We start from the raw sequence: 26,974 nt of genomic DNA, 5'->3' as shown, positions 1-26,974 counted from the left end.
CTAGTAGTCTCTCCTTAAGAGACCTCAGTACTAATACTTTGTTGTAGGGAATTAAAAAATGCTTCGATCGATGGATACCAAAGTACACAATTCCGTTTAAAAAACTGAAAATGACTTTGAAATCTTTGAAACGCCTGCACTTCCGGTACCGACTCATAGGTTACGTCACATTCCGTTCGACGGCATTTAATTTTTTCTCATGACATTTTTCTCTATCTTTCACCGCTTTAAAGCTACAACTTGTCCCTGTGGTATGGGAATTCCCTGTGTACTGCTTTATGTTTCATTCTTTATAGGTATTTATTTTTTTATTTTATTTTCAATTTAAAAATCAATATGCATCGAATGCCGGTAATCGTAGCATTAAAAAGGTTAACAAATTCTTCTGAAAAAAAATTCCAAAAATACAGGTTCGTCTGTCCCTCCTGAAAGTGGAATAATAAATTTGTTTACCAAAAATATTTCTATTGTTTTGCCATAATAAGGAAAAGGTGTTCTATAAAAAAAAACTTCGATATGGAGAATGGCATAACATGATGCAGACAAGTTTTTATGTGGGTGGTGACTTAACAGAGACTGTAAGGTCAGCTATACGGTTTTTAAATAGAACGTTGTATCTTTTATCTTCAGTGTAACAGCTGTTACTCGGACCACTTCCGTAAGCTATCATTAAAGGTCATTTAAGGTCAAATGTGGTGGTAAAATAAACATTCTTATATTTAGAATATTTGAACTGCGGCATCGTTGTTCTCCATTCCATTGTCTCGTTTATTTTATTATCGCGTTCGTTTCATTTAATCCTCGGACGGCGCGGCGGACCATGGAGAGAGCCCCAATTTTCATTTCATTTCGTATTTATACCAGAAATTGCTAACTCAACTTTTTTATAATATTAATTTTAACGCAGAAATATTAATAAGCTAAAGTTCGAAGTTACAGTTGTACTGATTATAGGGATGGGATCAAGTTTAATATACGGTACACTCCCGTTATATTGCCGCGGACAGGATTGTAGGGACGGAAAATTTTTCAAGATTCCAAACTTTCAGTTGAAGAGGAAAAGGGAGATAAAATTGTATCATTTTCGTAGGCTACAATAATGGAAGAGTAGCACTGGCATGCTTGGAAATCTGTGTGAAGATCAAATCGCTCGCGTGGCAATATAACGAAACAGCCTGTATTGTTTTAGGTTAGGATTACAATTCTCTATAAGAGGTGATGCTTCGTTTGAAGCATTTCAAGCCCCAAACCAAATTCTTGTAGAGCTGAAGAATGTACACTTGGAGCAAGTAAGACTTCCCTTAGTTAAAAAGAAGTGTAGGGGTAGAAGTATCCCACCACTTGTTTTATTTGTCTATGCTCTTTACATGGAAGAACAAGAGGTTCTCCCTAGGCTCTCCGAGGGTTCTACCAAGACTAAAGACTAGTGGTGGGTGGCTCCTTCTACACTTACTCCTAACCAGAGTTGAGCACATTAATGAATTAACACACCAGTCGCGAGTAATGAATAATCTTTGAATAAAAATGAAAAATAAAAGGAAATTATTTGAATAGAAGCCACTCATTTGTCAAATAGATATAATATCGTATTCTGAGAATTTCAACTTTCTCGATATCACTATTTCCCCTAGGGAAGTCTAATTTGATCGTGAGTGTACACACAGAAATATAGTTTTCATCGTAAGTCATATAGACGTGAAAGGGGACAGCAGGATTAATTAAAGTTTGATTATACTTGAAAGTACTTCTTACGTTTCACAAAGTACTTATAAAGGATTTCAATCAATCTAGAATTCTAGAATACTTGAATCCCATCTCATATGATAACAATAACTATTTGCCATGCAGTTTATGTCGCAGCTTTCTCGCACACCAATTACTTAATCAAAAAATGATAACTTTCGGATTACTTGCGCAATTGGTTAAAGCGAAACGTGGCAACAGAAATACATTTGTCTGTTGTATATTGAATAGCTGAAAATTAAATAATAGCGAACTCTGCACAAGTATTATAATAAGTAACACGGTATGATTTTTGCGCAACTTACCGCGGTAGCGGGGTGCTGCAACCGAGAAATAAAAGAAATTCATTAATATGCGTTGAATTTTTCAAAACTTTGCTAGTAGAATTAAAGAGGTGGTATATTTATTTCTTAACGCGGTATGCTCCTGAATTGAAGCAACTGATTAATTAACTCTTTTGAAGAGAATCCCAAAGGGAATCGAAACGTAATGTTTATTGAGATAAGAGAACAAATTTTGTTGCTCAGAGAGGCTACCCTCGACCTCGATTGCTATAAATGATGTCAAAAAGAAAAAGTTAATTGCTTACCTATTTCGATTGGTACGTGGTCGAAGCGGTGCTCCTGACTTTAATTTCGCGTTAGGATACTGAGAGAGGTACGTCATCATTGACATTTCATCTATATTTGGATTTACAATTTCCTCTGGTTTGATGAGCTATAAGAAAATCAAAACCACCACATGTTTATTGATTTTTCATTAGTAAACGAATTTTTTCTTTTTAGTCATTCCTTTGCAATCAAGAGGGATTTCTCAGAGGATAGGGTGAGTTTGAGCTCTCAAAACATTTAAATTGTCTCTTCCTTCTATTTCTAAAATTCTAAGATTTAAAAATTCTAAGACTTCAGAATTTCAAAAATTCCAAAATCGTAATATCCTAAAACTCTAAAATTTCTAAAATCTAGAATTCTAGAATCCTAAGTTACGAAATCTGATCCACCTCAAAAATCTAATTACACCAATGATCATAATCAAAGATAGTACTAATAAACCCCACTATTCTAATGCTTCCTTTTTTTAATAATATCTAAACTGAACCAAAATCACTTCTTGAGTACTAATCTTGAAAGCATATGCACAAATAAATAATTTATTGGACATTTTTCAGATAAGAAAAATAATAAATACATTTTTAATATTTTCTAACTGGTGGGCTCAACAAGTCCCCCCCTCAGTCTTTCTAGGATTAAACTACAAAAATAAGTATAAAAAAAACTATAGAAACCTGTGGTATATTGAGCCAATCATCAGCGAGTCCCATCGCTTCAGAAGCATTCTGTATGGCATCCTTTGGGTTCCAATCTTGCCAGTCTGGGCAGAGACCTGGTGCAACAGCATCTACCAGGGCACCGACAGCGCGTCCATCGTTCCAATCGGTAGTGAAGTTGTTAATCTGCAGATCCGGAAGTTTCGACTTGATCCAATGCATCAGTCTTTGTTTTGGTGATGCATGTTTGTCGTATTCGTTGCTTTCCTCTCCATCCCACATGGGCATCGAGATAGAGTAGTGGAGAATCAGTGTCCATATTAGTCCAAGGATCAACTTTAATTTACAGTCTACAATGTCCGATGAATCTGTAAAGTAATAATTAACCCGTAACTACCATGATTTAGAAATGTAATATATAGTACATTGATTTTTAACCCTCGGACAGCGGACAATGGAGAGAGCTCCAAAATGGTTCCAATTAATTTTTCTAAATTTTACACTGTTTCTTTAAAAATTATACATTTAACTTTAGGTTAGTATCACTGTACATATTTTGTAAATTTGGATCTCGATTGATCCAGGTTCCGCTTTTTAAGGGTTAATATTATAAGTAACAATATTTTATGATTTCTATTTTCACATATTTGTCAGTGTTCCTTACATTCAAGAATTGCGGAGCTCACAAGGGAACATCGGGGACTGATACACTCCGATTTTGATGAAACTTTGCATAAATATTTATTAGACCTGTTTATGAAGATAACTGTAATTCGTTGGTGCCGTTTTTTACTTTGAGATATCAACCCTTTTATCCGAACCGCCCTTTCTATATACGTGCTTATAAATCGTAAACAACAAAAGATATAAAAAAATAGTTGAAATAAAAGTTATACCGTTTCTTGAGGTCTATAAAGCTGCGTAAAGTTTTTCCAAACGGAGGGGGAGGGGGAATTCAATTTTGCAAAAAGGATGATTTAAAAGAAAAACTTACACGCAGCTTTATAGACCTCAAGAAACGGTATAACTTTTATTTCAACTATTTTTTTATATCTTTTGTTGTTTACGATTTATAAGCACGTATATAGAAATGGCGGTTCGGATAAAAGGGTTGATATCTCCCTCAAAGTGAAAAACGGGCACCGACGAATTACAGTTATCTTTATAAACAGGTCTAATAAATATTTATGCAAAGTTTCATCAAAATCGGAGTGTATCAGTCTCCGATGTTCCCTTGTCAGTGGAATAGTGGCACACGTCATTGTTTAGCTATTCAAATACGAAACAGTGGAATATACAATATATGTATTACAAGGGTGAAATCGATTAATGGTGCAAGAAAAAAAATAATGTTAATTTATGCATAAGTGGCATACGCCTGTTTTTCACTGAGCCCTTCGACATATTCCGTTGCCTAGTTTGGAACAGAGAAACAATAACTTTAATTTTGACGGGGTCAAATTTGACCCTACTATAGTACACAAAAACTAAATGCTCGAATAAATAGTACTGGAAAATAGTTGCAGTCTTTAATATAAATTTATGATTATTAATTTTGTATGATTTTCATTTTAATTATCATTTAAACATATTTAAATAATTTTTAATGCAATGATGATGTGTATAAGTTTATTTGAGAGAATTCAACAAATAATTTCATATTAAGAGCAATTAAATAAATATTAATGTTTATCCTTTGGACGGCGGACCATGGAAAGAGCCCCAATTTAATTTAATTTAATTTTGTATTTTCTTTTAGAAATTACTTTTAATATTACTATTGTATTTTGAAAATTCTTACTATTTTTCCTAAGGAAGTCTCTTTTGATGGCGACTGTCAATGTACGCTTACTATGAGTTTATCTTAAAACAATTATAACTAGTATATTCAAATGTCGAGTTTCGAAAATTTTGCAACATTTTTAATAAGTTTACTTAGAGATTAATGCGTGCATTTTTCCGACTTTGCGGACCCGTACAAAAGAGCAAGGGCACCAAATTAAAAATTCCATCCTGCTACTGTGGTCTACTCATTTGGGGATATCCAACACTATGGGTCCTATTTCTCTACCTTGAATATCCTAGGAGGAGAAGTGATTTAAAAAAAAAAACGAATTTCGTATTATATATATATACCGCAGTTCACCAGAGTCCATAACAGCGACGCGCAGGTTGGAAGATGGTGGGGGAACGCAACGAGCTCTCCGCCAATCGCTTTCCACTTCGTTTGGAAGTATCGCCAATCAGGACGAAGATGCGCACTGGAGATGCGCGAAGAACGAAAACTGGTCTTTTCGCAGTTATGGACTCTGGTGAACTGCGGTATATGAATAGATAGATAGACAGATAAATAGAATAGCATCATGATTCATAATTGATGATTCATAAATTACTGTAATTGAAGTTGATATCATAAGACAAATATGACAACGATGCATTTCTATAAATATTAACGGTCTATTTATAACAGATTATTTTCAGTGACCCATTAAAATTCCTGTTATCTCTCATCTATTTCAATGTTCCTATGTATTACGTTCAATTTAAAAGGAAAATTAAGTTGTATTATAATTTCATTAAACCATACACTTCTAAAAAGTCATTCAGCAGAAGGTATGGAAGTGCGAACGTATTTCTAGCTCTTCCTGTAAGAAATAACTGCATAATGATAGAAGAGTCAAGAAATAACGCTGACAACATCCAAGTGAATCAACTTTTCTTTGTTCTGGGAAAAAAGTTAATTAACCTTAACAACACATGTAGGTATAAAAATATGAAAATGAATTACTATTACAATTCAAAACCAAATCACCTGTGCTATTATGTTAAACAATCTTCCACGTTTTTTTTTTCTTTCAAAATTAACTGGAATTTTTCTTATACAAAATTAAGAATGAATTTACTTTGGATTATTATTTAAAATATCCAAATATTTGTCAAATAAATCATTTGTAAATAATTCGTTGCTTTAAGCAATTTTTATATATTACTTAAATATTTAAAAATGATCAGAAGATTACTTATTTAAAAATAAAATAAATAATTTTCATAAGTAAATAAGTAATTTTCATTCTCAATTTTCTATTTTCTCTTTTTCAAATATAAATTCTATAGAGAACCATGCAATGCCACTTGCAATATTGTAATGTTTATTTATAACATTCGTTATATACAATCAACACTCTCATGATTATTATATTTACAGGTTACATTAATCGTTCATTTCGTCATCAACGATGAGTCATTCAGAATAATATCATCTCGATTATTCGAAAATTCGGTGCCAAGTCAAAACTTGAAGACACCGACATACTAGTGAAATCGAATCGTTGAATAAATGCATTTTAACAGACAAATTTAGACGAACATGACTTGGTGTAGATATTTATAGCGCGACATTGTCTCTGCGTAACAAAATAGCAAGCGGGAAACTGTCCGCGTAACAACTCATCCGAAGTATTTTCAACAATCTCATCTTCTTACTTGTGATTTCATTCGACAGTAACATCTGTAAACTGATACAGTACGTTTCGAAAGTATACCATCACAAAAAAAAAATGAACCCCTTAAATTTCAAATCATGCCAATCAGAATTTTATTTTATTTTTTACTTGAATAATTGAGGTCACCAATAATTTTAAAAAATACATCTACAATTAAAAACTAAAAAAGACAGAATTAATTCGTACACCTAATGCAATGTTTCTTTATTTATAATTATTTATAATTATGTGTAATAAGGTATACGATGATTTTTTTTCATCAATTTCCCCTAAATTAAATTTCTTTTCATCACTAAATATGACCAGAAACAATTGTAAAAAAAAAATATGCCACTCAAATGTTATAATTTAATTCACCCTTTCCCATTATTGTATATGTCTACATATAGGAATTTATTATAATTTCTTCTTAATTACTTATTCGATACCTGATGATAGCTATAATTTAAATACCGAGGGGTTGGTATATTTCTGAAACCTACTGTAGTGGTTCGCTTATTAAAATTAAAATTTATGTCACTGGTAGTCTGAATTATAACGTGACGACGATATTCCGTATACAATAGGTTCTTGTTTCAAAGGAGATTACATTGGTCATACTATAAAACAATGAAGATCTTATGTTACTTATGTTAACATATGTCATGTTACACGTCTCCGGTATAGAGACAGGTACATTAGAACCCAGAATTACATAAAAGCACCCTATGTCCTAGTACCTGAAGTTAAATTATTTTTATTTTTATTTTAAACTGTAAATATTTAATTTACATAAAAGTTTGGATGAATCGCGAAGAAAGAAAGGGAAAGCAGATAGAGGTATCAGGTGAAGGTCAAATTTGTTCAGGTATGAAGTGAGACGTCATCTTCGGTTTCAGCTTGCATGCCATTCTCATTATTCTTCTGATAAGATAACTTTCTTTTAAGAACACGCATTAATGCTTATTATAATAATTCGTTACAAGATTGAAAAAATAGTCTCCTACTTGACGTGTTGATTTATTGAAATGACACTGATGCAAGTTCCTGAATTATAATTTAAGAAATATTAAAAGAAAAATAAAATGATAATATTTTTATCATTTTTATAGCTTATCAGTACATTCCGTTCTCGGTTTAAAATACATTTGCTTATCGTGAGACAAAGTACTCTATTTCTTTTTGGCCTCATGAGTGACACAGTTCTCTAATTAAATTGTTTGTTTCAATGTGTTTACTAATTTAACACTGTTTTCCACTTTAAAATTAATTTCAATCAATGTATTAGGCGTACAAATTAATTCAGAGCCTTTAATATTACGCCTTCTTAATCCTTGGATGGCGGACCATGGAGAGAGCCACATTTTTAGTTTCATTTTGTACTTCACATTATTTTCATTTTTTAAATTTTAGTTTTTTTTTAAATTACTTCTACATTTGAAAAGTGACGCGAGAATATAATAACAATAATAATTACTTGAATAATTGAAGTCACCATTAATTTTTAAAAATTAATTTGCAATTAAAGAAATAGAAAAGACACAGAATTAATTCATACACTAGATGTAATATTTCTTTATTTCTAATTATCTGTAATATGATATACGATGCCTGATTATTTTTACTCTATAATTTATATTTATATATTACTTTTATTCAAAGTAGAAGAAAAAAAAATGAAATAGTTGTTTGCAAGTGCATTGTCTTTTTTTTAAATAAAACTGTACCCTATTTTTAACACTAGAACCAAAAAGACATGGACATATACCTACTTAAAGAAAAAAATAAAACAAAAAAATGGATAATTAACGCTAAAACTATGGTGTTTAATGCGCACCTCCTTCTAAATTGAAAATAAATAAATAAAGAATGAGATATAAATTAGTATGTACAATAATTCTCTATCTTCCGAAAAGTTAAAGTACATTGTAAATTTTAATAAATTCCGTAATTTAAAATAAGAAACATGAAGTCAGCGATTTTGATTGGTATAATAGTCAATTGGTACATACAGTACTGTATTTGACATTTTCATACTGTCTGACCTACAGACACAAGTAAAGACTGTTCGTGGCCGATAAAATTGACTGTCTATGTATTTAGTTGTCAGTAGCATCGCTCCTTAACTCGAGTGTCCATGACGTGTTTCCCTCGACCGTATTCGACCGCGTATTTAGACGATGACGTCAGTGATGGCTAACCGGTTGCGTCACGACGCCCGTACCAGATATGACCTCCAAGCATCTCTGATTCTACTCCTAACTTCTTTTTGTAGCCGGTCTACTTCTTCGGATACACCTTTCACGTATAAGCATTTAGAACTAACTTAGGGTCAGAAGTGAATATTTTCAATAAAGATTATTATTTGAGCATTATATTATCATTTTCACAGATTTAGAAAGAAAAGATATTTTTAAAATATATTTAAGTAAGATTCTATTTTTAAGTTGAAGAATAGTAAAAAATCAAAAATCATGGTTTGAGATATTTGAAGGAATGAATTAAGTTTTCATGCATTATCAAGGCCATTGATTTTATAGAACTGTTCTACTGACCCAGATGAACCGTATACATATACCTAACTATGGTTAAGCATTTTGCATGAATATTGGAATAAATACATCAATTTAAATCCTGTAAATACATATTTGTATAGTGTTATGATTTCCTCGTTTTAATTTGTTTATTAATAAGTGATATTGTAATGCTTCTCAATCTCTAAAAATTCTTTTCTTCATTAATTATTGAAATATATCAATTATAATTTAAGGCACCAGTTATTAGTGACTACTATGACACTTAACGTGTTAACCAAGAAAAATAAAGCATGAATTAAAATTCTAAAAATAATCATAAATGACTTAATAATTATTAATATATAATACATATTAAAATATTTATCTCTTTTTATATATAAATGTTGTTTAATTAACATCAATATTGAAATATTTTCATTGTACTTATTTATTTATTAATAAATCATACATTAGTCTTTTTCAATTATACTTTTGTTTAATATTTTCTACTACTTTTAAATTATGTACAGCTACTTAAATTGTACATTCAGAATCTAATCAATCAATGTCCCGGGTTTTTGCCCTTCCCCATGGACATTCCCGAAGAAAATGACGATATAGGAGAGAGAGCCTCATTGTAGATATACTATAGAAGTGTGGCCCTATCACGTTTGTGTAAACATTTACGCGGGAAAATTTGAATTGATATTTATTCATTTTTCATATTTCTCAGTTGTATAGGAAATTTTATAATATTTAATAATCGAAAATTATATTACTTTGTTTCTAAATTACTTTTAATATCAATATCGTAAAAATTAAGCTTCAGAGAATTCCTACTTCCTCTATACCGCCATTTTCCCTAGGGAAACCTGATTTGATCGCGAGTGTACCTTTTAGACTATCCTTAATTTACTCTTGGCAACAAATTAAGTGTGTAATAGAATAAATGTTAAACACGAAGCTACAATTTCCAATATCAATTCTTGAACAAATTAATGCCAAATAGGAAATGTAATATTAAATACTTCAAGTAGTACGATTTTGGCAACTCGTTTCATTTCAATAGCCTGTAGTGATAGAATGAAGTATCTCGCAAGTAGATTCAGACTTTGATTGATTGTATTCGAATCTTCTATAAATACATCAGAAAATAAACATAGCACTTCCAAGTACACTCGAATAAATGAGATAGATTTGAGCCTCGTATAAATACTTCAGGAAACGGAAGTAATATTGTACTTTCAAGTAGACTTGAACATTGACTGAATAGGTCAGAAACTTTTATTGACTTCTCGTTCTATTGTGTTGCAAATATGGTACATAAAAGAATATATTATCAATAAAATTATAGAAAAGACAAGGTTGCACTTTTTCAATATTAAACAATTATACTTTAAACAAATATAGGTAAAAATCTGATTACTGTTATTACCTTTTGTAACAGTTTAAAAATGTATTTTTTTTAAATTATGTAACAAAAGGTCCACTTTTTAAAAAACAATTTCATTCAATATTTTTTAGCATAGTAAATGAAAGGTTTAGAACAGGGCCGTCTGTAAAGCCATTTTTATCGTTCTTTTAAACCTGAGTTTTTTTATAATTTAAAATACAATAATCTGCGTGGTTGTTATATTTGTATTTGATTAATTTTGGTAATTAACATGTTCAAATGCTAGCACCTTTTCTTTCATTGTAACAAAAAGTTAAAGTTTAAATTGTGAATTAAAATTTGTATTACAAACGTCTACTGAATAACACCACATAGTATAACAAGAATTGTTCATAACATAAGAAATTAGGTTCAGTAAAATATAAATGAAGAATCCTATGGATATAACTATTTTTGAAAACCATATAAGGGTTAAAAGTATGCACATCAATTTATACCATTTTTGGTAATGAAATATTCGCAGAAACTGGTTCCAACGATTCAGACCTGGCAATATTAATTTGAGGATGTAAAAATAAAAATAGGACAATATGGCGATGTAAGAAGCATAAAATATTAATAGAAAAATGGATTTTCGCTAAAAGTAAAAGGTCACTTGATAGAATACATAGAACGTAATGTACTATGACCTTTTCCAATCGCACCAGACGGTTACTGCGCTACCTATATAGTATACGTTGTAGTTAACCAAATCAAATGATACATTAAACGGGAACTGTCCATTTTCGGTCAAGAAAATCGAAAGCCTGCTCTCTTGCACGATAACATTCGACTGCGTGTTACATAAACCATTAAAGGAATTATCATAAACTTGAAATAAAAAATTCTACCTCATACAGCTTATTCCAGATTACTATTCATTTAACTATAACTGTTCCTTCTACATTTTTTTCAAATAAATCAATTATATTATATTAACTAACGAATCCGAACTACAGGATTGCCTCGAAATAAGCAAGTGGTCTCTGCTACGAAATAAGCAACTCGCTATCCCCTCTTTGTTTGAAGTCGCTCACAAAGTGAGAGGTCCGAGAAATGAGTGAGAGGTCCGTTTGCCGCTACCTCGGATCTCTCACTCGTTTCTACGAGTGACGACGTATCTTGACGATCTCTCATTCGTGAAGCCGAATAGCATACCTGCTTCGTAATAAGCAACTGTTCGGTCCCGAGCGAGTTACTTATTTCGAGGCAATCCTGTAACTAGCAACATTGTCAATAGATCAAAATTAGTATTGGGCGAGCATGAACGTTAAGATTAATTTTAACATTTAGTACAGTTTTGCAAAGTTTTGCAAATCAAATAAGCGATTAAAATAAAGTAAAAGGTCTCGACTTTTCACTCGTTGAATTCTTCTTACGTGGGATGACGTGGAGCATATAGTAAATCACTGACAAATCATTACATTATGCAAATTTCTAATATGAATTAATTGACTCGAAACATAAAAGGTTTTTGATAATTTATAGTAATTTAAACTAAAATAGATGCTTTCAGATGCTATATCCATCATAGATTTGAAATTATATTAATTTGTTGATTCATTGTCTGCCTATAAATCGTGATGTACCTACTGTGGAAAGAGAGTTCAAGAGTTTAGTACTTAAGGGTTTTAATGTATCGTTATTATATAATATTACAGCAATTAGTTTCTGTATATTTGAAAATTAATTTTGTCCAGCTGGCACATACATATGTAGGTATTCGAACCACTGCACTTGTGGCGAACCATGGAGAGGGTCACAGTTTCATATTATTTTAATTTTCTAAATTTTACACCGTTCCTTCGATATTAATAAATTTAATTTTAAATTAATATCCTTGTGCAAGAGTATAATAATAAATTTATATTTATATTTCAATAATAAATTTATTATTGCAAAACTAGCTGGTATCATTTTGTCATGATTATACAAAGTATAACCCTAGGAATATGAACGTTTTAAATCATGGTCCTTTTGACCCATAATTAAAACATTTTTAGATATTCTTCCCTCCTGCATGAACTCTACAAATAAATTTACCATATTTTATTTTTGCAGCTGGATCAGAATAACCCATGCAAACGAATTTGAAATGTCTCACGAATTAGTGATTATTAATTTTTTTTACTATTATTTCCTAATACAACTTCTTTATAAAGAATTACCAAATTCATTTTAAACATTAATCAAGAAGGGGAAGGAGGAAAAGGTGAAGAGATATAGAGAGTGATGCTCACGGGAGTGGTCTATAAAATATAAGTTAAAATTTTGAAAAAAAGGTTGGAGAAAGAATTCCACGTGTAATTCCACTTTTTTAAAAAGGTGATGATCCTAAATTATCCTGGACGCCTTCATATAGAAAAAATTAAATCAAGACAAAAAGTAACTCCCTTAAAATACTTGAATTTTCTTGTAATAACATTATCAATAATATTCAACTATCAGACTTTACGTGCCTCACTCCATATATTTGTTGAGTTCTTCAGAGAAATCCGTCTGCAGAACAGTGTATAATCAACTCTTTACTATGAGTCAAAGCGACCTTGCATCAGCTAACCATGTGAGTTTCTAGGTATGCGTCATTCAAGGGTTAATACACGCATGAGGTAATAGGGAATATGTTATTCGGTGCGATTACGTTAACGTACGGATGACGGACCATGAAAGACAGTAGCCGTGTAATTTCAGACGTATACTATCAAAGGGGACCGCATTAGGTGTCACGTACCCATTTCAATGAAACTTTGCAGGTAGGTCAGGAACCGACAAATTATTGAACCCGTGCACGTTCGATAGTTTATAAAATTTTTAACAGAATATACAGTACAGACACCTTTTTAAACAAAAATTTCTTATTTTAACTGGACGTGTATAATAAAACATATTGAAATTTTTATTATTTTTCAAATTTGTAATTTATATTATTAGTCCAACAGCAATACCATACAAATGCTTTTATCCTCTTTTTCTGTTATTATTAATAGTATTATGTTACTTTTGTAAGCATTGCTTATTATTAGTCTCCATGACATTTGGGTCAATGGTAACCCAATCTTATAAAACATATACAAGAATATTCACATAAAATTAAATGTATCATTATTTAACGAAAGAGTTTCATATATTGGAAGAATAAGTTTTAAACGAACAGTGTAAAATTGTGAAAATGAAAATAATATGAAATACAATATCAAATTAAAATTCGTTTTTAATTAATTAATATTTTTATTTTTTTAGCTGGTAAGTGGGCCACGAACTCACAGGAACAGTTACAAGGAGGGAAATTCTGATGAGAATCGGTGAGAGTCGGTCTCCCATCCCTTACCCATTGCAAAAAAAAATAGATGATCGGTGGAACCTAAATTTTAATAATTATCTATTTTATTCTGCTCCGTGTGATAAAGCGAGAAACATTATTTTCGTGGTTTGTATAGTGTCTCTTCATGCCTTGTATAGTCAGTGCAGAAATATAGTATAGTCATAAATCTAGTGTATCTATGAATGAAAAAATGGAAATTAAAATCGATTGCTCTATTACAATGTATTAATTAATATATTGTAATAGAATTAATTCGATGCCTTTTTCATTAACTGAAAATTTATCGTTATTAAATTAATGTTATAAAATTATTATCGTTATGGTTATCAGTATTCTTGTGCAACCTGTTGATAATATTTCAAATAGATATTCTCTCAGCATTGGAAATGATGTATGACTTTACAGATCATTGACATTTACGATCACGTTATATTTCTGCAAAGATTGTACTATAAGCAAATCTGAGGTGTGCAAAATTTTACTACCACAGCTATGCGATGACATTTATTTTTGCCAAAAATTGCGATCACCCTCATAATACTATGTATACTCAAATTATAGATATAGTTTCTCTAATTTTTTTCTTTATCTCGGAAAGTTTCATTCATTAATGGATTTGAAGTATCAAATAATATACCTACACATCTAATATTCATTAAAATTCATTAAATCAATTACAAATATATATTTTGTTCACTGATATAATAATTTAAATGTTTAAATTCCTATCTGCAAATCTTTTTTCTTTTTTAATTACACTTCTTGAACAATAATATTAATGAATCACAAATTAATGAATAAATGTTACACTAATGAATTTATAAAATATCCTTTAAGCAATTTCCTGCCTTTGCAAATTCTTTATTTCCAAAGTATGAGCTCTTACGTTTGCATATATGGAGTTCTTCGAGCTTCGAAATTTGCATAGCTCGGCTAAATTGATAGCTAGATTCAAATTCTGCAGATTAATCAGTTCTTATCATTAATCACGCTATTTCGTTATACGTTCAGGAAAGAAATGTCACATATTATATCCTCTTTTTATTAAAGTTTCATTAATAATGAAGTGTGCAGTTTATTTATATTTCATAAAATATGAGAATTTCGTAGCATTATTTTATGTAGTATTAGCAAAATTACTTAAATGTAAATTATAGAGAAGTGTAATGAAATATAAAAAATTCTATATAGTTTATGCCTACTTTTAATTGGGATGCACAACAGATAATCCAAACTATCATAAATATACATTTTTAAATATTGCATTAAGATATTATTACTGTAATAAAATAACAAAGCATATATACCCAAAAACGATTTTTTTCAATTTTTAATATTATAAATGTGAGTTAACACATTAATTATTTACATATAAAGTATGTAAACACTATCACCACAGAACTTGACTGTGATTGGAAATTGCTTGCTTTCAATTTCCTCTTAATTTAAGTATATTTAACTTGTATTATTTCAACAGATCAATTTGTAATAATCAAACAATTATTAATTGGTTTTTTGACAACAGTTAATGCAAATCCTATTAATAGGCTTCCTCTAGGTACAGTCTTAAAATTGTTAATATGTTTTATAAGTAAGAATATATCCCATATATTTTAGGTACCCTACATATCCTAAAATTACTACAGGAATGACTAACAAAAAATAACGAAAACAGTGATTTAACGTGTCCGAACAAAGTGATAGGTCACGTAGAATGGTAGAGTTTTTCAAACCTTCTGCTTATATTTAGTAACCATGAGATAAGGACAGTATTACAGTGCTTGTTCAATATTATAAATTTAATTAGTAATATTATCAAAAAATTATTATGTGTATTACACAAATAAGGAATAATTATCTTCATTAGAATCATATGAATTTTTATAAAAATTTTAATGTAAATATTGAAAATTTATTTTCTGTATTTCAAATTACAGTTCTGCAATTTTCATGAAAAAGCCTGCATCCAAACAATTAACCTTAACGAGTTCCCTTAGTTTATAAACTTGATTAAAAGCTGAAAATTAAATAATATTTAATTGTAAAGAAGAAGAGCAACAGTAAAAAATTTTCATTCAATATGTTTTGAAAATGAAAGTAAATGAAAAGCCCCCTGAAAAATGGGGCCCTTGACTATAGCCTCCCTTAGACCCCCATGTAATCTGACGTTGTCCCACATCATTATTTTGCCTTTTTTTACATGTTATAATTTGAAGTTATAGAAACAAATTCACTCATTATATATTTTCTATAATCAAAAACAAAACACTATCAAGGTTAATTACAGAGGCCTGCGAAATTGAAGTTTTTGAAAAATACAAGAGAAATTTTCGCTGATTTTTATGTTATTTGGTGTGCTGATTTCGAAAATGACCTCCATTTTTTTCTATCACGTCAGGATTTTTTGTAAAATCGATATCGATATTTTTGCTATAATCCTATTTGAAAAGGAATTCTCGCGAACAATTTTGCATGTACTATCTGACAGCAGTGGTTTTTATCCATTTAAATCTATGTAAAATAAATAAATCGATTCTTGGTGAGGCAAACTGATTTTTCAGCAATCGATTATTTATTTTTTATAGGTTTGAATGGATGAAAACCACAGTTGCCATATCGCAGGGAGGGAAGAAATTCAACGCCGAACAAAATGTTTTATGGTAAATGTTTATAAAAATCCAAGTAAAATTAAATTTTTTAAGAAAACGTGACGTGATAGATATTTTTCATTATTTTTTTTCAAATCAGCATCAAAAAATACATAAAGTTCAGCTATCAATTCCCTTGTATTTTTTTCAACGCAGGCCTGTGTTATTATTTTAAAGTTTCCAGGGTAACCCCAAATTCTACAGAGTAGATTTTTAATTATAGTTCAATTAAAAAGTAGGAAAGTAGGGAACTATCCCTAATCTATATATAAAACTGTATAAATGTCTATACTGCTACAGTACAACGAACATTGTTATTTTTAGTTATATTTTTATGCAGAATTATCAGTGACTCTCAATACCTTGAATAAAACTAAAACAAATGATCGGAATTTCGAACACAAAGCAGATAAATTTTATTTTTACCCCAAGTTTCAATAAAGAATACTCCATTAAATAAATTAGAAGAAATCTGAAATCGATTAAACTTTTAGTTTTTATTGAAAATATTTAGATTATTTATTTATAAAATAATCAAAAATGGAAAAAAATTATTTTACTATGTTGATTTATTTTTTAACAAAGAATTGTCATGTAATACGTTTTTCACGTCACCCTATAGATTGTATCACTCTATCGGAGAAGATGCTTAATCTCTGTTAATCTTCGATCAGTCAAAGACATCGCCACCTTTGCGATAATGATTTTGATAGGTTTACTCTGCAATTGGATCTAATAAAACGGATCAAATATAAAAGAAGGAGTGATTCATGAGTAGAATGAGAGACACTTTTTGCTGTAATACTTCAACTGATAAAAAATGTAACATTGCGATATAGATTATTGACCTTAATTTTGATATTTCACATTTCATTCTATTTGTCAAATCAGATGGAATTTTCTGTTTGGTACACCCGCAATCAAATCAAGCTTTCCTAGGAAAAATGGTGATATCCTCAGTGATATCACCAGGAAAAATGACAATGTAGGGAAGAGGCCCCATATATAAGTCTGTGCCCCCTTCCCCCTCCCGCTGCCACTTGCGTATAAACGTTTACCCGGGAAAATTTAAATTAATATTCACTTTGAGACGCCTAATTTAATCGCGAGTGTACATATTAAATAATAAATGAATATAATTCTATTTTCAGTCAATTACATATTGTTTTGACAGACTTTAACAAAACATTGATCGATGGCAATAAATCCTATATTTATAAAAGGATTTTAATTAGCATTTCGCATTTTAACCTTTTATTACATAATCTTTCTTTAATTTCAAAAAAAATAGAATGGTTTTTCAATTTTAGAAATTTATAAAAAAAAAAAATTGTGTACTATTAAAAGTTTCAAAATTATGTAAATCAAAATTTATAATTCCAAATGTTTAAAAAATATAAAGATTTCGTAGAAAATTATTTTATGTAGCAGATATACAATATAATGCAACGAAAGGTTAATTAATAGAGCATGTAAGAAAATAAAAGCGACAATATTTGCAAATACTTATCTTTACGTTGAAATATCTTTTTATTTCCCTTCTTTCACTTTTAATCATTTTTGCTAAAAATTATAAGAAATTTCTATGGATGCTTTAAACAAATCTTTGGAAATAATATTACACTCTATTTGTACGACAATTATACATATGTACAAATAATAATTTAGTTATATAAAATAAAGTAACAAATTATTAATAAACTAAAAAATTTATATTGCATTTATGAATTTAAAATGAATTTATTATTTAATAACTGTAAAATTATTAGGAATTAAGAATAGTAAATATAAATAATATTCATTAGTTTAATACATTACCAATACTTATTAAACAAACATTGTTTACTTATATTTTATTGCACTTTTTTCTTGTTTTTCTTGATTCATATTTAAAAAAAGAAAATTATTGTTAAAGTTGCAAATATTAATTCTAAGTAAGAACTAAAATTCTTAACTGATAAAAATTGATAATTATCAACGGGTCTATAATGATCATTACCGTAATTAGGTAAGGATAAGATAGATTTTGACCCTTCGAAAAATTAGACATGGTCCCTCGTAAAATTTTATCTTAATAGAAATACGCATTTAGACCCAAGTACAACGAAATAAAAAACAATGACGTACCATTTTTGTTATTAGACATTTACGATTAGAAACGAAAAATCCTATTTATAATACTCTAATGATAATACTCCCCTCACGGTCCACCACGGAACTGTCAAACCATCGCACAATGTGACAAAAATGATAATTTCGGATTGATTAAAAAATTTTGGTTCATTTTTTCCAAATTCATTAAATAACGTACCTCTGTTTAAAATTGAATAAAATAATAGAAATATAAAAAAATTGTATAATGATTTTAGTCATTTCAGGTAAAATTGATTATTCCTCACGATGGGAATACAGGATGTTGTTAAAAATTGAATATAATGTAGTATACGTGAAATTAGGGGATATTTAAGTCATCATTTTGCTGAATTTGAATTTGTTTAAAAAATACACACCCTGGAATGTTATAACTTTTATCTCGGAGAGTATTTGCCAAATTGACTTTGAATTTCTAGAAGTTGGTAAAATATCAAATTAAAAATTAAGGATATTTATTATTATTTTTAACAAATATTTCCCTTTGTTCTAGAAGGATTTTTAATAACTTATAAAAATCAAACTGAACACGAAAAAAGTCAATTAAATCAAAAACAATTTACCGAAAATTGGAATATTCTACTTTCAATTTTGATAATGGATCGACATAATTTAATAACCCTCCGACGATTATTTGCATTTCATAAATTTTACATTGTGTCTTTAAAAATTATTCTTTCAATATATGAAACTCTTTCGTTTAAAAATTATACATTTAACTTTAGTTTAATATCCTTTTATATGTTCTCTATGTATGAGTCACAATTGACCCAGGCTTCATTATTCAGGAGTTAAGAATAAAGATGATATTATTAATTGTACTATTATTGAGTAATTTTGATATTATTAGGATGTACGTTTGACATATACATACATAATGACATCATGGTTTACACACGTCGGATTTTTTTCATTTTTGTCCATTGTTCCTCGCACTGTTCGTCACAATCCCATGGCGGTCTGTGAGTAGGTCAATACAGGCCCATTCGAATATTTTTCTCATTTTGTATCTCTTAAGAATATGAATTTTTACTTACAACTGATATTTACAACTGTAAAAATGATATTTTCAGAAATAGAATCATATAGCAAAATATAAGTAAATTAAGAATTTAATTAATATAATAATTGCGAATAGTTGCTACATATCATTCCGTAATTATTAATTGAAATATTAATTTTTAAATTTATTAAATATGAGCTGTATATTATTTAAATGTAAACAATTTATTTATTATATATTTATTTTAAATTATATCAATTTAGTTAAGTATTATTTTAAATATTAATTAATTATGAATTATTTATTTATTACCTATGTATTAATTTTCATATAACATTTATATTTATTATCGCTTTCGATACACACAAAGCATCTCCCACACTTCCGAAACGGTATTGTTTCTCTCTGTAATCCTCTACCTGTAGCTTCTATTGTAGTTACATTTATTAGATTTATGTATGTAACACAGCAACACAGTGTTCCCTTGTTTTTCATAAAGAAACGTGAGTCTGAATAGACCCGGCCACTGTCTTTCAAGAGTTTAAAGAAGAAAAGAAATGGACCAAATAAGATAACAAAAGAAAGTATGTATCACTCACCAATGTTAACGATCCTGATTCCCTCGTCATCCAAAAACTTTAGAGCCACAGACACATTTTCCAGTTTCTGCGATCTGAAAGTGGGCCGTTGACTGTGTTTCGGAAGTTTCTTCTGTGCAAGCACCTCGATCAACGAGATCAATCGAAGGCCATCCGACAAATCAGTCTCGAGATTATCAATATTTTTGTTTGCTGCTTTTAGCCTTTCGTTCGCCCATCTCGTGAACGTATTCTGCTGTATTCGTTTCCACTGTGCGTCCTCTTGCAAATCTTGCTCGAACATCTCGTCGTACTCTTCTTCCTCGGCGTTCTCGCACTTGACTGACTTATCGTTCTCGCCCATTTTATCGGCCGGCTTGTTCCTACGGGACCATAGAGTTGTGATGGTGAGTACAATGGTGGTGGAAATTCACCTTGTGTGCGTGCACACGTTTCTGCGCAGTAACTTCACCTCCCCTCCCTAGCCGTCGACATCGTACTCTCTCGACACAATCAACAACACTTGCTAGCTTTCTCTTTTTCTCTACTTTCTTTTATATCTATATACATCTTTTCTTATACGGGTCGATTCAAATTTTTCCCGCCAAACTCTGTTATAGGTGCAGTATCCAGCATTTTGGGTTTCCCTAGGGAAATGTAGGGGAAGAAAACCCCACCGCTTGCTATAATATTAATATTATTCTGTAACCATATAATAATATTCTAAATTAATATTGAAATTAATTTTGAAAAATTTACGGAATTTTTAGTTATCCAGTATTATAAATTTCAAAATTTTAACTTCAGAATTTCTAAATTCAAAATTTATTAAATTTAAATTAACTTGGAAATATTTAACATGCTTTTTAATTATTTAATATTATAAACTGTAATTACCACTTGAGTGGTAAGGCCTTCCCCTACAGCGCCATTTTTCCTGAAGAAGTCTAGAATGCTCGATGCTACAACATCGATGCTAACAGGTCACTTTAATTAAAATAAATAATAACATAAGGGACAGTGTTAATTATTCTATAATAAAATGTGTTATTCTATAGGAATATTCAGACAAATAAGAAAAGAATCCACCTATACAATTTACAAAAGTGTGCATTTCTACATACAATTATGTTTTTTGAACTGCCTGAGTCATTCATTAGTATATACTAATTTTACGGTGAAATTTAATTAAATTTTTTACCATATTGCTTCTAAAATACTTTACAGGTTCTCCTTAATTACTTTTTAAATTAATTTTCGTGTATTTCTTTCTACAAAATATGAAGTCATAAGCTATTAAGAAATATTATATATAATACCTTATTGTTTATTTTAAATAAAATAACCCTTTGATAATATGTACGAAAACTTTTATGAATGACTGTTCAAAATAATACTTCGTTAAATGACTTTTAAGAAAAATACGATAATAGACTTCTGGTTTTAGATACGGTACTGACCGAGAACAGGTCGACAATATTTACCTGATGTATTTACACGTGTCGTGTTTATTGCTCTTGTGTCGTCGAGCTACTCTAAAGCAGTAGCGTACTAAGAATTTGTAATGCCCTCAACGTGTTCTATTTCAAGTTAAATTTCTTTTATAACATATTTTCTTTTTATTCTGTCTCGTAAAATATACTGATACAATGACCCATCTAAACATGTTTATTTGTATCTAATTGAATATTCATTTATCATAGACTACTATATTTGAATTAATGAAGATATCACATTAAATAATAGATGATAACGTATTAATCTTCAATTTGATATATCAAATATCTGACACGATTTGATAACATAACATTTTCATTCATTTTTATTTTTATTTTCATTATTGCTGTAACTGGAAATCGATCACTTTATATTCAGAATACTATTGAACAGGATCACATTAAAATTTTTGGGCCCCGGAGCTATCAAACATTCGTCGGCTATGCTTCATAAATGTAATAGGAAATTAATCAGTTCCACATGAAATCACGACAAACGTCTTGCAGTTTAGTGCCAAGATATCTTTAGAATGTACAAATATACGTGTCTTTTTTTCCAAGGTCTAATATTACGTGTAAAAGATAGATTTTCTCGTCGAAAATACTATTCAAATTAAGAAATAGTGTAAAAAGCATTGTAAACAAAAGGAAGACAATGAAGCAAGCCCGACCATTACTCACATTAAATAAACAGAATATTATGAAATCAAAGTCTTAAATAAAATTAAGCAAATTTTGAAAATAATTGTTCTTATTAAACAACCATATAAATTATGAAGTGTTATAAAATATTCTAATTTTAATTTAAATATTACTATTCCAACTTAACAGTACATTTCAAATTATCTACACCTATTTCTGAATTTTCACTTTCAAGACCAGCTAAACAAATACATAAGAAGAAATTATTATTCTGACTGCTCTGCTGTTTCTGACTCAACAAATACATTCAAGTTTTAGATAAGAAGTTTTAACCCCTTCGCTACGGCAAAGTTTGTCCTTAGTATGCTACTTGTTACAGGCGACATGTCGCAACTGTCGCAACAGTTGAACTGCGAATTTACATTTTGCAGAATATCAACTACTTCGTCAAACTAATTAAATAAGAAGAGCAATATAAACAAATTGTCAGTATTAAGAAATGTTAATCTCCTAAGCATAAGAACTACATTAAATTGATGAACATAAGCACAAATTACAGTACAACAAATTACGGTATATTAAAAAAAAAAGATTTTAAATTGAAATAAAACTAATGCTACATGCTACAGAATGATTTGGCGCGACGACTCGAATTCCGCAAAAAATTTTAAATTCCTTTTTTATAACTGTATAATTATATCCATAAGTTTTGTGTACACTCGTGATCAAATCAGGCTTTCCTAGAAAAAAGTGATATTGTCCTGAATTCTTCCCATCCTTCCCCATCGACATCTCCAGGGAAAATGATAAGGCGGCGAACGAGGCCCCATATATGTATAGATCTATGACCTCCCACCACTCGCGTATAAACGCTTACGCGGGAGAATTTGAATTGATATTTATATGTTATACATATTTCTCAGTTATATACTAAATTCTATAATATTTAATAATCCAAACTTGTATTATTTCTTTTTCTAAATCGTTCTAATGTTAATATAGTCAAGGTTAAGGTTTTGAGAAGCCCAGTTTCCACTACATCGCCATTTTCCTTAGCGAAGCCTGATTTGATCTCGATCAACATTTATGATTCTTGAATACTTCTTATATCATAGTTTTTACTATTTCAATAAAATGTGTATTGAAATATGGATTAATTGACAATCAAAAACCCTATGCAAAATTTAATTCAGGAAAAGCTGACCTTTATTTTACTAAAATATATTTGCAAACAATGCATAGTAACCTCGATAAAGATTATTTAATGTACATATCGAGTTTCTAGTTATTATTTAAAGTATATGTAAATCACATGGAGAACAATAAAGATTGCTACTATGGTATAACGAAGTATTAAACTTGCAAAACATGAATTAAACTAATTAGATAGATTATACTTTCCAATACCTATTGTCTCGTTATTTATAGCTGCAACAAATGTAAGAAGCGCTATAGGTATTTGTTTGCGCGTTAATTAAAATTTTTCACTTGTTCGCTTATTAATTGATATCATTTTATCACACAAAATGTACAAATAAAAGAATGTAGATCTACAAAATGTAAAAAATGTAAATCTACATTTTTTACCATTACAAAAAAGAAAAAAAAAGCATACATGTATTACCTAAAATAAAAACAACAATAGATTGCAACTTGCAAAATTACAATAGACGATGTACACAATTTCGTCATAGTGCAATAAACTTGCATATACACGTGCAACTAAGTCATATTCTACGAAAAAAGTGCACATAGTAAAATATTTAAGAAATTAGAAAATTAACTATCAAGTTAAGCCATCCTTAGACCATTCGCAATACTACCCTTGGTTTCTAGGATCAATCCTTTTCCCTAATATATTTCCTAATTTCTTTTAGCTTCAATTTATTTAATAATAAACATAATTAATTATGTTTTATTTAATAATGAATACAACAACAAAACAAAACAATAGAATGAGATATAAATTATGATTTCGACTACAGGGTGTCTCAATATTGATGGTGCAACCGAAAGGGGGTTGATTCTATGTAAAAAAAATTAGCCGAAAATATAGAATAAAATTTTGTTATATTCGACTTTGTTTTTGAAAAAATTTTTCTAAGGAAATTTGTTTAAAGAAAACTCACAATTTTAATAACTCTATCATTAACCATTAACCATTAACCCATGAACAGCGGAGTCTGGGTCAATCGAGAGCCAGACTTATAAATTACATACATGGAGTTTCATATATTGAAAAAATAATTGTTGAAGGAACAGTTTAAAATTAAAAAAAAGAAAATATTATAAAATACAAAGTTAAATTAATAGCCTTTGATGTTGAAGCAACGTTAAAAAATTAAATTAAAATTGGGGCTTTCTCCATGGTCCGCCATCCGAGGGTTAAGGGGTGCTATAAATTAATAAATATAATTTCGAATACCAATAAAATACAAAGTGAAAGTGAAGTTTTATAAATAGTCAAATTTCACTAGGAGGAACTAAATTATATACGGTAGACATTGACACTATGAACAGTATGCCTATTTCGTAGCTATAAATACAGGAAGCAAGGTACGAACCGAATATAAGAGATAAATATCAAAGATTGTAACCTTTTTTCTTCTAATTAAACACAGATATTTATCACTACCTTATTCACAAATTGATGGGTAACTTGTATTCACACTATTATGAAATATTCTTAGAAATTTGACTTGCACTAATGCACTTTGATACGCACTAAATCGTAATACGAGGAAAAACCACTTGAAACTTGAATGATAATGATAAAAAGAAGGAATCCTTTACACTATTCGTTGCGATTTACAAAGCTTTACTGACGTTTACTGCCGCCGAATTTGGAAGAGAGGGAAAACGTAGCGACGAACTCCGAGAATAGCTGTCCCCTCTTCGCCACCCTCTCTTCAACACCCTCCTACTCTATGAGCAAAGAAGAACTATATATACACACACGCCGATCTTTCTAATTCGTCCCTTATCTTTTTTTCTTCATATCTATTGTCTATCGTAATTTATTACGCTAGATATTTCTTTCACTACATCCTCCATTTTCTTCTATGACGTCAGATAGTAACTTAAAATCAGTACACTTTAAGTATTATATACTTCAGCTTGGCTTTAAACTTTATAAAAGTTTTCAGTTTCATAGAATCTCATGAAAGTGAAAATTGACGTCATAGAGGTTGAAAAGTAACACGTAATCTCCAAATAATTCAAAGTAACTGTACCGTTGAGTCAATCGTGAACAAGTGTTAAGACGTTGTGACTAATTTCCAATTAAATCTCGCACGGATGCGGTAAAGCCACTTAAAGTTGATTTATTCGCTAATCAGTGGCCAAAATACGGTTTTCCTTGCGAAACAATTTTCAAGTTTACCTCAAATACAGCGTAAACTTTGCGGTATATTGTGATCTGTTACCGTCTCCAATTACTTATTCAAGAGTATCAAGATAAATTGCTTAAAATTGTTTTTCAATGTTAAACAGATGGTGAACATGCTGGCATAAAATCGATATTCTTATTATAAACTAGTTCTATCCACTTTCTTTATATGTTTTTGATAAAGTAGGAGGATGTATGATGTTTCAAAGTGATGTACAGGACTGAGCATGGTAGTCTTCCCTAGGGAAAATGTGATGTACAGTATCAATCATAGTGTCAGTTTGTCTAGTGAAAAAGCACTAAAGAGGAAGGTGCCCCTACCACCTCATGTGAATGAGGGATCACGCGCGAGCGCGCAGCCATTATATAGAGAAAGAAAACTCCACCAGTCTATTTAATATTCCAAACTCACTATGCATTACACCTGGGTAGATCTGATTTGAATTACACTAAAAAATATTCGATTTAGCATTTGTTTTAAAGTGAATTGATTCATTAAATAATCCACCATTGGTTGAGTTCTCTTCCCTTACATCTGTATCCTTAGAGAAGGCTAGCATGTTCAGTTGGTTTCAAACCCCAGGATGAATACCTGTAGAATATGAGCTTTCCTCAAATAAAAAGAAGCATTACCATTTACTATTGACCGATGAGAAGTTGACGAGCGGGACGGCACAGGAGCAAAGGGAGCACTTCGCACGCTCCGCCTTGTCCCCACGTTTGATCCTGGCGTTCAAAGTTCGCCGCAACGCTGACTTCGTACCATCTCGCTTTGTCGCGAAGTCTCATTTTTCTTTTTTGTCAGGCGACGCGATTAGTGTGTGGTCGCATCGGCCAATAGCGCGCGACGATCTAGAATGCGTGTGCGTGAGGTGTGACTTACCGACGACGACCAATCGTACCCGCATTCCTTAGCCTCGTCAACATCTCATCGGCATGTTCTTTAACCTTTAGTGCTGGAAAAATATGTGTAGCACGTCGCTTGTTATCGCAAACATAGAACCGACAGGCTACGCACGTCCTTTGTTTAGCGAAAAAAAATCAAATGCAACATAGGTAGCTCGATTTGCTTCAATTTTGTGAGGACTCTGAAAGAATCTAAGGAGAACCTAGGAAGAGCTTAACACAGAACTTCTTGTATTATAAACATTTTGTGATTACAAAAAAAGTTACAAATATATACACTCTGGTATAATCCAAGTACTTACACTTGATTTGGATTTATGAGTACATATTGAATTTGATTTCATCTCTAACCACAACCCATGTGAGAGGAATGGACATGGCAAAGGAGAAGTCAAAAGTC

At 30.3% G+C, this 26,974-nt stretch overlaps 1 protein-coding gene across 4 annotated transcripts in view; it reads right to left on the bottom strand.

Annotated features, from left to right (window-relative positions):
- cher (filamin A protein cher) overlaps positions 1 to 25,098 on the bottom strand; it is a 94,580-nt gene extending 69,482 nt beyond the window's left edge. For 2 of the 4 annotated variants that reach the window (XM_076689271.1, XM_076689272.1), the window contains exons 1-3: positions 20,164 to 20,525; positions 3,029 to 3,378; positions 2,333 to 2,460 (exon numbers count right to left, since the gene is read on the bottom strand). In XM_076689271.1, the coding sequence (XP_076545386.1) occupies positions 2,333 to 2,460; positions 3,029 to 3,378; positions 20,164 to 20,506 (821 nt within the window). In that variant the 5' untranslated portion in view covers positions 20,507 to 20,525. Of the gene's footprint in view, positions 1 to 2,048; positions 2,064 to 2,332; positions 2,461 to 3,028; positions 3,379 to 20,163; positions 20,526 to 24,915 lie in introns of those variants that run through there. The other 2 variants (XM_034338241.2, XM_034338242.2) reach the window with 2 other exon arrangements.
- Between the last annotated feature and the right edge of the window lie 1,876 nt (positions 25,099 to 26,974).

The sequence above is a fragment of the Osmia lignaria genome, chromosome 7, assembly GCF_051020975.1.
Source record: "Osmia lignaria lignaria isolate PbOS001 chromosome 7, iyOsmLign1, whole genome shotgun sequence".
NCBI lineage: Eukaryota > Metazoa > Arthropoda > Insecta > Hymenoptera > Megachilidae > Osmia > Osmia lignaria.
This window is presented reverse-complemented; position numbering and strand designations above follow the sequence as displayed.